General features: G+C 56.8%; 1 protein-coding gene across 1 annotated transcript in view; it reads left to right on the top strand.

Annotated features, from left to right (window-relative positions):
• Positions 1-12,261, top strand: part of GLIS1 (GLIS family zinc finger 1) — a 246,567-nt gene that overhangs the window by 220,950 nt on the left and 13,356 nt on the right. Inside the window, exons 4-5 of the mRNA XM_027970436.2 lie at positions 2,461-2,622; positions 7,538-7,648. Of these exons, the coding sequence (XP_027826237.2) occupies positions 2,461-2,622; positions 7,538-7,648 (273 nt within the window). The remainder of the gene's footprint in view (positions 1-2,460; positions 2,623-7,537; positions 7,649-12,261) is intronic.

Here is a 12,261-nt window from a genome sequence, read left to right as displayed (position 1 = left end):
GAACCCTATTCTGAACACCACTAGAGCATGTTTCTAACCCACCCTTTGCCCCATGAGTGAAATGACAGCCCTGCCCCCAGGGAACTCCCAAACCCTCAGCCTGGAGGCCTGGAGAGAGGATAAGGGATGTACAGAGAAAACCTCAGCACAGCTCAGGGTGTGACCGAGGAGGAGCGGGAGGTTGAGGATGGCTTCTCCAAGGAGCCAGTGCTGGGGCGCCAAGAGTAGATGTCTGAGTGAGTGAAGAAAGGAAAGCCGTTCCATTCCCAGGGAACAGCTCCAGCAGGCCTGGGGGCATTCAAGTTCCCGACCCATTTGGGGTCTGATCACTCCCGTGCGGCTACAGCCTAACACGTGGGGTGTATGCAGATGGGAGAAGTGTCTGACCGTGTTGGAAGACTTCGAACACCAAGCTGAAGATTCTGAAAGATGTCTGAATTAAACTGTCAGCGAGTTGGAAGGGCAGGCGTCCCGGGAGGGTGGCAGCCCCAACAAAGGCTGTGGGGGTGGGGGTAGCTGTGCTGAGACGGACGACTGGCCAGACGGGTGCACAGTCCCCAGTGGGGAGATGATGTACAAGTCTCCAGAGTCGGGCGGACCCTCCCAAAGTCAGGAACAGCACGCAGTATGTGAGGAGTTTACTGCCCCCCACCTCAGACGCCCACCCTCCCGGCAAGGGCCAGAGAGGAACAAAGGGACCAGCTGGGGGCCGAGAAGTAGCCTGCCCTTCAGCTGCTCCACCTCACTATGCGTGAACCTGGCCCAGGCCTTGCAGGGGGTGGGGGCGTGGCTTGTGGCCTATTTACTCCCCAAACAGGATTTCCTTCTGGTTTTGATGCATGGAAAAGGCATAACATCTGGAAATAGGAAGCGGAACAGCTTCTAAAACCCAGCTGCGGGCACCTTGCCTTGGGCCAGCCCCAAGCAGAGCACGGCCTGCAGTTGCGGCCGGGCCTTCAAGGGACAGGCGCCGGGAGTGCCTGCCCCAGACCAGCCATTGTCTCTGAGTCCTTGTCTCACGTCTGTCCTGGCCTAGACAATGGAACCAGTGGCTCGAGAGAGGGAGCCCAGCCTCCTCTGATTTCTTCTTCTTAAGAGTCGCCTCCCCTGCCCCCTGCCCGTGGGAAGACAGGCCTGCGTCCTGTCCCAACCCTGGGACCACCCTAGGAAGCCTCCGTCTCTGAGGTGGGGATGTTGGGGCCGCTGGCTTTTTGACTGTTGTGTGGTTAAACCTCCAGCATCACGCCTGGACGGAGGGAGCAGATGCAGGCCAGGGTACCTCCTCCTCCTGCCTGTGGCAAGCGCCTTGGGAATGGAAGGCGGACAGTGAGGAGAAGCAGGAAAGAGCAGCCAGTCACACGGGGACCAGGGAATGCTCCTCGGGGCTGTGGGCCAAGCATCTTGCAGGCTGACGGGGTGGACAGACTGTGACGAGAGAGATAAGACATTCCTTGCTGAGTGTCTTGCAGGAATAAAGACTTGGCATTACCTGGCAGACCCCTGCTGCTGTGAGCCTCGGGTGGGGAGTCAAGAGGGGCCGGAGGTGTAGAGGGCTGGGTGTTTGAATGCCAGGCCTGCGGGGATTTAGGCGAGAGCAGCAGGGCCTCTTTCATACATCAGAGCCTCCTGGGGTAGCTGTGTAGAGGGTAGGGAGGAAGGAGTTTGAAGTTAGAGGACTCAGAGGGAAGAGATGGGAGCTGGACAGAAGCTGCCAGAATCGGCACTGTCTGTGTTCCTCTCTGTCCACCCTCACCCCCACCAGGGACATCACATGTGTGCTGTGCCCACTGCATGCTCACTGCTTGGCGTGGGGCCTGGTGCATACTTGGGGCATCCAACAGATAAACAGCCAAATGATAAGTCAAAGACTCTGAGTTTACAAGTGTTGTCATTGTTCTGACCGCGATCAGCATGATGTCATGTTCCAGGGGAGCAAAGCCCTTTGACAGTCAGTGTCCCACCCCTTGGGGCCTTCGTATCAGCCCTGGATGGTGGCTACACAGCTTTAAGTTTGTAGGCAAGGAAATAGGCACAGGCATATCAAGGGCACTGCTCAGAGCCTCACTGGGAGAGGACCCGACTAAAATCCAGGCCTTGGGTTCCAAATCTAGGGCTGTCTGCACCGGACATGTGCCTGCCCCCTGTCCATTCAGAGGGGCATGCCACTTTCAGACGCCATTGGAGGGCAGACCCGTCCAGAGACAGAAAGACCAGTTTTTTCTCAAGTCCTAGTGGCCATTTCTAAATCAGGGATGGATTATTTTCTGGACCCCACCAGACCTTCCCAGATAAGAGTCTAGGTCCTAGACACTTCACGGGGAGCTGAACTGGGGCACCGGGGGGCCTTGGGCAGGGCCAGGGGCTGGGGTTGTCAGGGGAGCAGATGCGGGGGCCCATTTCAGGGCTGGGCGGTGGGCCCCCCGGCGCCTGCAGAGCGCCCCTCACCGGCCTCTCCTGCAGTTCGAGGGCTGCAGCAAGGCCTTCTCGCGCCTGGAGAACCTCAAGATCCACCTGCGGAGCCACACGGGCGAGAAGCCGTACCTGTGCCAGCACCCAGGCTGCCAGAAGGCCTTCAGCAACTCCAGTGACCGCGCCAAGCACCAGCGCACCCACCTCGACACGGTAGGCCCCGGGGGTAGAGGCCGAGGGTGGAGGGCGGAGGGCAAGCACACCGCCATATTTGTCTAATGCAGGGCAGCAGCCACCTCCAGGCAGAAACCCTGCCTTCAGCCTTGTTGACATTTTGGGCAGGACAGATCTTTGCAGGGAGAGGGAAGTACCATCATTACAGGGTGTTTAGCCACATTCCTGGCCTCTACTGTTTTAGTTGCTAAGTTGCATCCCTGTGAACTCTTTTGCAACTCTGTGACCCGCAGCCTGCCAGGCTCCTCTGTCCATGGGATTTCTCAGGCAAGAATACTCGCGTGGGTTGCCATTTCCTTCTCCAGGGTCTCTTCTCCACCCAGGGATCAAACCTGTGGCTTCTGCTATGTCTCTTGCATTGCAGGTGGAGTCTTTACCACTGAGCCACCGGGAAAGCCTGTCCATTCGATAGGAGTGATTTCCTACTTCCCAGTGTGGCAACCAAAAATGTCTTTTAGTGTTGCCAAAAATCCTGGCAATTAAACTCTCACCTGGTTGAGAACCACCAGCCCAAGCAGTAGTGTGGGCCCCACTGAGCGGGGGCACAGGGCAGGGGGGTGGCGGTGCAGCTCACATCCTGCATCTTCTCCCCGGGCCTGTCAGTCACTCCCAAAGCCAGTCCTCCCTGCTCTTCCTCGCCCACCCCCACCCTGACCCCCGGCATGGAGACAGGCCAGAGGCTCTCCAGGGCCTTGCATATCTCCTGGGCACGGTGGTTAAGCCGTTGAGGGAAGCAGGGCCCAAGACTCCAGGCCCCTGGATCAGTGACCTGGGCCCCAGATGCCAGTGTGTCCACCTCCTTCCCTGTTTGTGCCAGTGTGATAGATAACCTGTGGCTCCGTCATAGCACTGGTCCAAGCATCCTGTGCTGTGCATGCAGACCTCAGCAGTTAACAGAGCACTCTATAACATCATCTCCCACCATCTCTGCCTGTCAGTGGGCCACGAGCCCATTTGACAGGTGAGGAAAGGGGGGCTCCGGGCAGTTCCCTACTCAGCCAGAAGGTGGCAGAGCTGACTGGGGTCTCCCCACAGTCTCACAGCACCTATGTGAGGGGATGCACCAGCCTGGGAGACCCCCGGCCCCTCAGTGCAGCAGAAGACGGGTCCATAGCCAGACTCCACATTTTGGACCACTGGCCTGTATCTCTGCTTTTTGTGCGAAAGTTTGAGGAACTGTGCCGGTGGGGGCCTGGGAGACCTGTGTGGTCGTGCAGCCCAGCGTCTAGTACCCGGACATACAGATGAGGAAAGAGAGTCCCAGATGGGCGATTGACCCCTCCAGGGTAAGTCGGAGGCCACATGGCAACAGAAGTCAGAGCTGGAGGCCCTCTGGGGGTTCTATAGCTGGGAAAACCAAGATCCCCAAAAGATGGGGGAGGTGGATAGCAGAAAATAGCAGGGGAGTCATGTTTTGGGGCCTGGCCAGGCCCTGGGCAGAATGTTCTACACATCTCCCCGTCCCCTGAGATCACACACACCCTCCCCTAGTTTAATCCTAGTGACAAACCACAAGGTAGGGGCCTGTCCCCATTTTGCAAATGAAGAAACTGAGGCTCAGAGATGAAATCATTGACTGTCACATGGCTGGAAAGTGGGGGAGCTGGGATGCAACCCAGTCTGCCTGACTGCTAGTTCAGTGCCCCTTGCTGAAGAGGGGAGAAGAGCGGAGGGGATGAGGCGGGAAGGAAGAGCCCTGCCCGCAACGTGAGCCCGACCACTGTCCCCCCCACCCCCACCTCAGGCTTACTGGCTTGGGGGTGGGGACATGGAGTGAAGAGGTATGCTAACAAACCCCTCTGCCTCCATCATCTTCTCATGCCCAGCCCCTGGGGCCCTTGGCACCTATACCAGCCCCGAGAGGTACACATGGCAGCCCAGCAACACCAGGCCCCTCTGCACCCCCTCCCCCAGACCTCCCTCCAGGCATCTCAGGGTCACCTACCCTCACTTACCCCCTTCCTCCCCTCTCCTTACTGCATTTCCTGGCCCCAGCCCCAAAGCAACAGGCCTCTGGCCCCTGCTTGGTGTGTGAACGGAGCTCCGAGGGCAGGGTCAGGGCAGGCCCAGAATGAGCCCGCAGGGTTATCTCAGTACTGCATCTCCCCAGAAGGTCTTGGTCAAGCCTAGCCCCCGCGCCAGGCCCATGGAGATACCGCAGTGGCCCCCATGGCGAGGTTGCTTTCCCAGCACCCGAGGGCCCATGAGGTCAGCGCCATGCAGGCTGGGCCTTGTTTTCCAGAGGAGACCTGCTCATGTCCCCAGCTCCGCTCTGGCACCAGAGAACGTGGGATTCTCTCCACGGGCAGGGAAGCAGTGGAACAGGCTGGAGAGAGCCAGCCTGGGTTCTAATCCCAGCCTCCATCTGGTCCCAGAGGTCTGAGAACTGCCACCCAACCTCTCTGGGCTTCAGACACTCCTACCTTACAGGAGAGGGATGGGAGAATCAACTGAGGCGGCAGGTGTGGTGGCCAGACACGGGGTCTGCACAGCAAACTTGAGTCGCTGGCCTGCCTGTGACTTGCTGACTGAATGCCGACCAAATCCTGCCGCATCCCAGACACTCCGTGTGCAGCTCGAGTCCCGACTGCCGCAGACTGTCCTGCCCTGGCCTTGGCTTCCTTACAGGGAGGATGGGGGCGATAGTCTCTCCTTTGCCCACTTCCCTGGACCGGTCAGGGCTGCAGAAGAGAGGGGGCACCTTAGCAGAGGGGCGTGGGCACTGCATTGCTGCAGGATCTTGGGCAAAGCATCAGCCTCAGGTTCCTCATCTGTAAAGTGGGGATGCTTTTCATGGGGTGGGTGAGAGGCTGAAAGGAGATTGGAGTTGGCCAGCACTGAGCGCAGTGCCTGCACACTGGGGGTGCTTAGTATGTGAGGGGCTGTCTTGTGCACAGGTCGGGAGGGTGCTGTGAGGTGCTCGATGCTCACAGCACGGCCCTGAGTGTCCTGCTGTGAACAAGGCCTTGGAGCTGGTGCGGTGACTGCAGGCCTGGGGCTTGGCTGCTGCTTGGGACAGCCAGCCACAGGGTTTCCTGAGGGCTCCTAGGGGAGCTGGGCTGGAGGAATGTTCTACACACGTCAGGCCCTGGAAAAACAAACACAGAGATGGGCCTTGTGCCCTCTTTCCAGGCGAGGGCGCCTGCACACACGGAGCTCTGTTTGTTTGCTTTTTGACAAAAGCGCGTGGATTTGTATCAGCGTCCCCTGGGGACAGAGCCTGGGGCAGAGCAGGGCACAGCCCATGAGAGAAACAGCGTGTGTGTGTGTGTGTGTGTGTGTGTGTGTGTGTGTGTGTGTGTGTTGGGGTGGGAATCAGGCCCAAGAAAGAAGGGCCCTGTGGTGTGTGGGTCTGTGTCTGTGTCTCTGAGTGGTTGTGTGGGGGGCAGGTCTGAGGCCTGCCTCCCACCCCACCGTACCTGCCTTTCAGCAAGGCCAGCCTCTCACTGCCCTGTCTCTCTCTTTTCGCTCTCCTCTGATTCTTTAACCTGGCAACTCTCCGTGGCAGCACCAAGGTATGGCCGTCTGTTTCTGCTCCCCATCCCCAACCCCATGCTGTCCAGCAGGGCTGGCTCACCTTAAGGTTTAGGGGCAGTTCCAGTAGGCATGGCTGGTGGGGACATAGGCGTCATCTCTAAACGTCCCCCACCACTGTGTCCCCTGCAGTGGTTGGAGGCCAGAGGGCCTTGAGAAATCAGAGCTGCTGGATGTGTTCAGAAAGGGAGCCTTAGGGACTTGAAGCCCCAGTGGGAGCCAGAGTCCCTGAGCCAGGTCTCATGGAGGTTTGCTTCTACGGGGAGCTCAGAATTCAGTTAGAGCCACAGAGCCCCTGACCTGGAATGAATCAGAAGGGACCCTTCCTGGAAGAAAACTCACCTCTGAACAGACCCAGCCGCGCAGGTGGACACTGCTACCGGTGGAAACTCGAGAAGTGGTGGTGGGAACTAGACTCAAGGAGAGGTTGGAGAGGAGGAGACCAGAGCTGGGTGTGCTGGGATGGGAGGAGGGGTGAGGACTCAACCAGGGCTAAAGTCACAAAGGGCCTTCAGCACCCAGAGGTGGATTGTATCCAAGGGCTGGCACTACAGGGACCATGGGGGGTTAGTAGGTGAGAGCGTGGCCAGACCTGTGAGAAAGGTCCTCTGGCTGTGAATGAGAGGGGAGACTGGAGGCATAGACAGCACACGGGGTCTGGATAGGAACCAGGGGAGGTGGTGGGCACCGACCTGTTCTAGAAGATGAATGGGGCTCCAAGGGAAAGGGACGTGAAGGGCACTGATGCCCAGCCTACCTGGGGCTACACCTGAGACCCAGTACCCTCTGGTCTCCTGTGCTTCTTGGTTTGAGGACCTACAATTCTCATAGCCTGGGGACCAGTCTGGGGACTCGGGACCCACTGCAGGGTCGGTCAATGCTCCGAGCCTGGCCTCCGCTCTCCAGCTTGGTTCATGTTTGTGTCCCGTTGCCTTGTGCTCTGCCCGACTCCTCTCCTTCATTTTCCTCCTCCCCCTCCGCAAGGCAACCACCTCACTCTGCTCCTTTTTCACTTGCTGCTTCTCTGCAGCCGTGAGCCACAAAGGGTGTTCTTTTCTCAGAGCTGGTGTCAGAGGTGGAAGAAGTCTTAGAACTTGGCGGGGGGGGCCATGTTGCAGAGGAGAAAGTGAGAGTCTGAGAGGGGAGGCAACTTACCTGAGGTCCCAGGATGAGGGCAGAATGGAGACACAGACGCCTCCTTCACTGCCAGGCCAGGCACCTTCCCCGCACCAGTGGGCAGGCCTGAGTCAGACTCCTCCTGGCCTAGGACACAGGGAGGGATAGGACATGAGCCACACAGAAGGGCGTACGCCTGGCGGGTGCCCCCCACTCACCCCGCCTCTGCCCTCTGATGTTACAGAAGCCGTACGCCTGCCAGATCCCTGGCTGCTCCAAGCGCTACACAGACCCCAGCTCCCTCCGCAAGCACGTGAAGGCCCATTCGGCCAAAGAGCAGCAAGTGCGCAAGAAGGTAAGAGGGCTCCGTCCCAGGCCCATCTCCGCAGACAACCCCCCCTAGCCTACCCAGCCTCCCGTCCAGCATCAAGGCAGGCAACGATCACACTCACTGCCTGCATCCAGCCTTCCACACCCAAGGGTGCTACTGTCCTCACCCCCGTCTGCCTCCCACCAGCCCAAGTGTCAAGATGGTCCATGACTTACAGTGATTTGTTTTCACAAGTTCAGTAGAAACCACGCTTTGAAGTTTGATCTTCTCCGTGACTTAACAGTGGTTTGACTTCTGATGGTCCAGCTTACAATTCTTCAACTTTACAATGGTACGATGGTATTTTCACAAGTTCAGTAGAAACCACACTTTGAAGTCTGATCTTCTCCGGGGCCTGCGATGGGCAGGATCTTCTCTTGTGATGCTGGGCAGCGGCAGCTGCTCGACCACAAAGGTGAACAACTGATACACTCACAGCCATTCTGTTCCCAGACCACCATTCTGCTTTTCACTTCCACTACAGTATTCTGGAAGTGAGCTATTCGGAAGTGAGCTATTCTGGAAGTACGTTACATGAGCTATTCGACACTTTGTTTAAGACAGTCTTTGCCTGAGGTGATTTTGCCCGCTGTAGTCTTGCATAAGTGTTCTGAGGAGCACATTTAAGGTAAGGGAGGCTACACTATGGTATCAGATAGGCTCAGTTCAGTCACTCAGTCGAGTCCAGCTCTTTGCGACCCCATGGACTGCAGCACGCCAGGCCTTCCTGTCCATCACCAACTTCCAGAGCTTGCTCAAATTCATGTCCATCGAGTCAGTGATGCCATCCAAGCATCTCATCCTCTGTCATCCCCTACTCCTCCTGCCTTCAGTCTTTCCCAGAATCAGGGTCTTTTCCAGTGAGTCAGTTTTTTGCATCAGCTGGCCAAAGTATTGGAGCTTCAGCTTCAGGATCAGCCCTTTCAATGAATATTCAGGACTGATTTCCTTTAGCATTGACTGGTTTGATCTCTTTGCAGTCCAAGGGACTCTCAAGAGTCTTCTCCAACACCACAGTTCAAAAGCACCAATTCTTCGGTGCTCAACTTTCTTTATGGTCCAACTCTCACATCCATACATGACTACTGGAAAAACCATAGCTTTGACTAGATGGACCCTTGTCAGCAAAGTAATGTCTCTGCTTTTTAATATGCTGTCTAGGTTGGTCATAGCTTTTCTTCCAAGGAACAAGCATCTTTTAATTTCATGGCTGCAGTTACCATCTGCGGTGATTTTGGAGCCCAAGAAAATAAAGTCTATTACTGTTTCCATTGTTTCCCCATCTATTTGCCATGAAGTGATGGGACCGGATGCTACGATCTTCATTTTCTGAATGTTGAGTTCGGTAGGTTAGCTGTATTAAATGCAGTTTTGATTTTTGATATTTTCAGACCTTGATGGGTTTATGAGGCCATAACCTCATTATAAGTCGAGGGAGGTTTGTACTTCCTCACTCTCAGCCAGAAGACATTTATCCCCCTACCAGCTCCTCTCTCAACCATTTGCTCAGGGCTCATTTATAAACATTTGACGTCCCCAGCATTCAGGAGGCAGAAATAAAAACCTTGGTCCTTACCTTCAGTGGGGACCTGGCAGTGAGAGACAGATAAACATGAAGGGATAAGTCGACACAATATGACAAAGACCGCAATAGATGTGTGCAGAAAACAGTCAAAGAACCGGGAAAGGGCTTTGGCCTATCCAGGGGAACTGGAGGGTCATGGAAGAAGTGACATGGGGCTGGGGCTGGGGCTGGGGGCAGTGGTATGCAGCCTCCTGGCTCCTGGCACCATGGCCTTGGGCCTGTGTCTTAGCGCCTTTGTTCTTGTCTTCAGCTGTCAGATGGGGCATAGAGGACTTGCTTGTAAGGGTTCTCATGAGGATTAAACGAGGAAATCTATCTCAAGGGTTTTTTGACCAGTACTTGACCCAAAGTAAAAGTTCCGAACAGAAATCAGAAGGCGTTGTCATTAAGTCTTAAAGAAGGAGTAAGCACTGGGCCTAGGAAGATGGGCCCCCAGAGAGTGGCAGAAGCTTGAAGCAGTGTCTGAGGCCGGCTTCACACAGTCCCTGCCTGTCTCCGGGCTGAGCAGCGAGGCCCGGAGGCTGTGGGGGTGGGGTGACAGGATGCCCCTGCGGAGGTGGCAGGGCTGTCCTGAGAATGGGGGGTTCCATCGAGGGCTTGTAGGCAGAGATGGGACAGATCACCCTGAAAGGTGGCACTGGGGGCTGTGTAGAGAATGGGTCGAGATGGGTAGAGGGAAATTTGAGACAAGGAGGCCACTGCTGGGGGCAGGAGAGACATGGTGGGGAGGGTGGGGGCTGATCTGGGGCAGGGTGGGAGGGGAGGAAGAGGGACTGGGCTTGGTGACTGCTTGGCTGGGTTGGGGGCGCCTGGCAGGAGGAGCATCAGTGTCAGAGGTTGGGGGAGCAGGATGCATGGATGGTGGTCCCCTTCACCAGGATAGAGAATCTGAGAAGCAGGCTTGCAGGAGAACGCAGCGGGTTTTGTTTTGGACAGGAGGTGTGTGAGCCGCTGAGGGACCCAGTGTGGTTGGAGGGACAGGACTGCAACTCGGGGCAGGACCTTACCTGCCACATCTCCCGAGGACCACTGGGGCCACAGGTGCTTGAGTGCCAGGGAGGGTGTGTCGGGGGGAGAGAAACACCAGAGGCCAGTCATCAATATGTCAGAGGAGGACAGAGCGGGAAGAGCCCATTAACTTGTCTAGCAGGATTCAGGAGCAGCTCCTGTTCTCCAAACAGTGTTCTCAGAACTGTGGATACAGTGTAAATAGGGCAGAAAAAGGCCTAGAGGCTGGAGAAGTCGACTGCTGTATAATCTAGGGGATGGGGTATGCAGAAATGGGGTGCTAGGAGCAAGCAGACCTCAGTGAAAGAAAACTGGGGAGGGGCAGCTTGGCGCGGGAGCCCCCGGAAGCTGTAGAGCAGAGGAGGAGCGTGGCCACCGCATGTGCTGTCAGCTTGCGGGGAGCACAGCACAGCCACATTCACCCTGAGGAGGGAGGGATGAATCTGGTGCTTCACAGGCCGTGTCTCATCTAGTCCTCACTATAATCAAGAAGTGGGAGATTCCTCCCCATTTTAGAGATGTGGAAACTGAGGCTCAAAGCGGTAACAAGTCTGTCCAGGGTTGTGTGGTGTGGGAGGGACAGAGCCAGACCCATCTGCTTCCAGGGCACAAGCTCTCTCCACTGCTTTCAGGTTGAGGAGCCTGGGCAGGGACGGGGAATGGCCTGGGCTCCACGCCAGGGAGGCTTCTGTCCCGAGCAAACTGATGCCCAAGGACCAGAATCCTGCCCTGGTTTTCCCAGGCCCCGTGCTTGGCTCGCACTGAGCCCCTGGGACCTGGGGCCGCAGATCTGCAAACTTCCCAACAATAAGCATCCATTAAAAGCCATCGGGGATGATGTATCTTTCTGTGTAAAGCGACCCTTGTATTATGACAGCTCCTTGGCAGCCCTGCTGCGTTTCAGAGAGAATTAGAAATGCTTTTCTTCCTTAATTCTCCTCTCCCGCTGCTCCTAATCCGATCGACATTGCGGTCTGCAGGAACATGCCTTGGCCCTCTTTTGCCAGAAACTTAATTTACATGGAAAACAGCTGCTGGGTCAGGGAGCCGAGAGCCCTTCGGGAGGCTAGGCATGCCTTCCCCGGGCCTGGGTGCTGGCCCGGCTGGCCTGGGAGGGTGGAAAGACCCTCAGGCTGACTCCCAGCTGCTGTGTGATATGCAACAAGGCTCTTGCCTTCTCTGGGTTGGTTTTGTCCCAGTTAAAATGAGGATCTGGGCGAGTCAATCTTCAGGACTCTGACAATCAGCTTTGGGATTTCCCTGGGAGAAGGAACCCTTCCCATCCTAGTGCACACCCCCTCATCACTTGAGGACCCCTGTGCCCGTCTGGTCCCAACTGGAGATGTGAAGATGTTCTGAGGGGTCAAGCTCAAGTCTATATTTAGGGATAGCTGAGGACGACTGGCCAAAGACTTGCCAGCCCCATTGTGCTGTTAGCTGACACCCTCAAGGCCGGGTATCGACTCAGCGGGTCCACCGTCACGTGACCGTGGGGACTCGGCCAGTGGAGTGAGCCGGCCCTTGACCCAACACCTTCAACCGCTGTTCACACCTGTCCTCTCGTCACCCCTCTCAGCAGCCTGGCCTGAGGGGTGATTATTGCTGCTTAGTCCGGCAGGAGCAGGGAGAGTCAGAGAGGGTATTTGTCCAGTGTCACACAAGGCGTAAGAAGACATGGAGCAGGACTTGGGTCCAGTCTTCTGTCCCCAGCCCTGGACTGTTTCTGCTGCATTTTGTGCTGGGAAGGAAGAGAGATGGGAGTGGGGAGGAAGGAGGCAGAGACACTTACTGCACATTCGCTGTATCCTACTCCGCCAGTGTCAGTCAGCCCAGCCATGGCCCAAGAACCTGCCCCACAGACCTCCAGCCTCCTGGGAGGCCCAGCTGCTGCACTTTGATGCCCTCCTGGCATCTGTGCCAAGGCCACACCCCCAGCGGGGGCTCCCAGCTAGTGACAGAGCCTGGCAGGCCCTGCAGGGATGTGAAGCAGGACCCCTTCCTGGGA

The sequence above is a fragment of the Ovis aries genome, chromosome 1 (genome assembly GCF_016772045.2).
Source record: "Ovis aries strain OAR_USU_Benz2616 breed Rambouillet chromosome 1, ARS-UI_Ramb_v3.0, whole genome shotgun sequence".
Lineage (NCBI taxonomy): Eukaryota > Metazoa > Chordata > Mammalia > Artiodactyla > Bovidae > Ovis > Ovis aries.
This window is presented reverse-complemented; position numbering and strand designations above follow the sequence as displayed.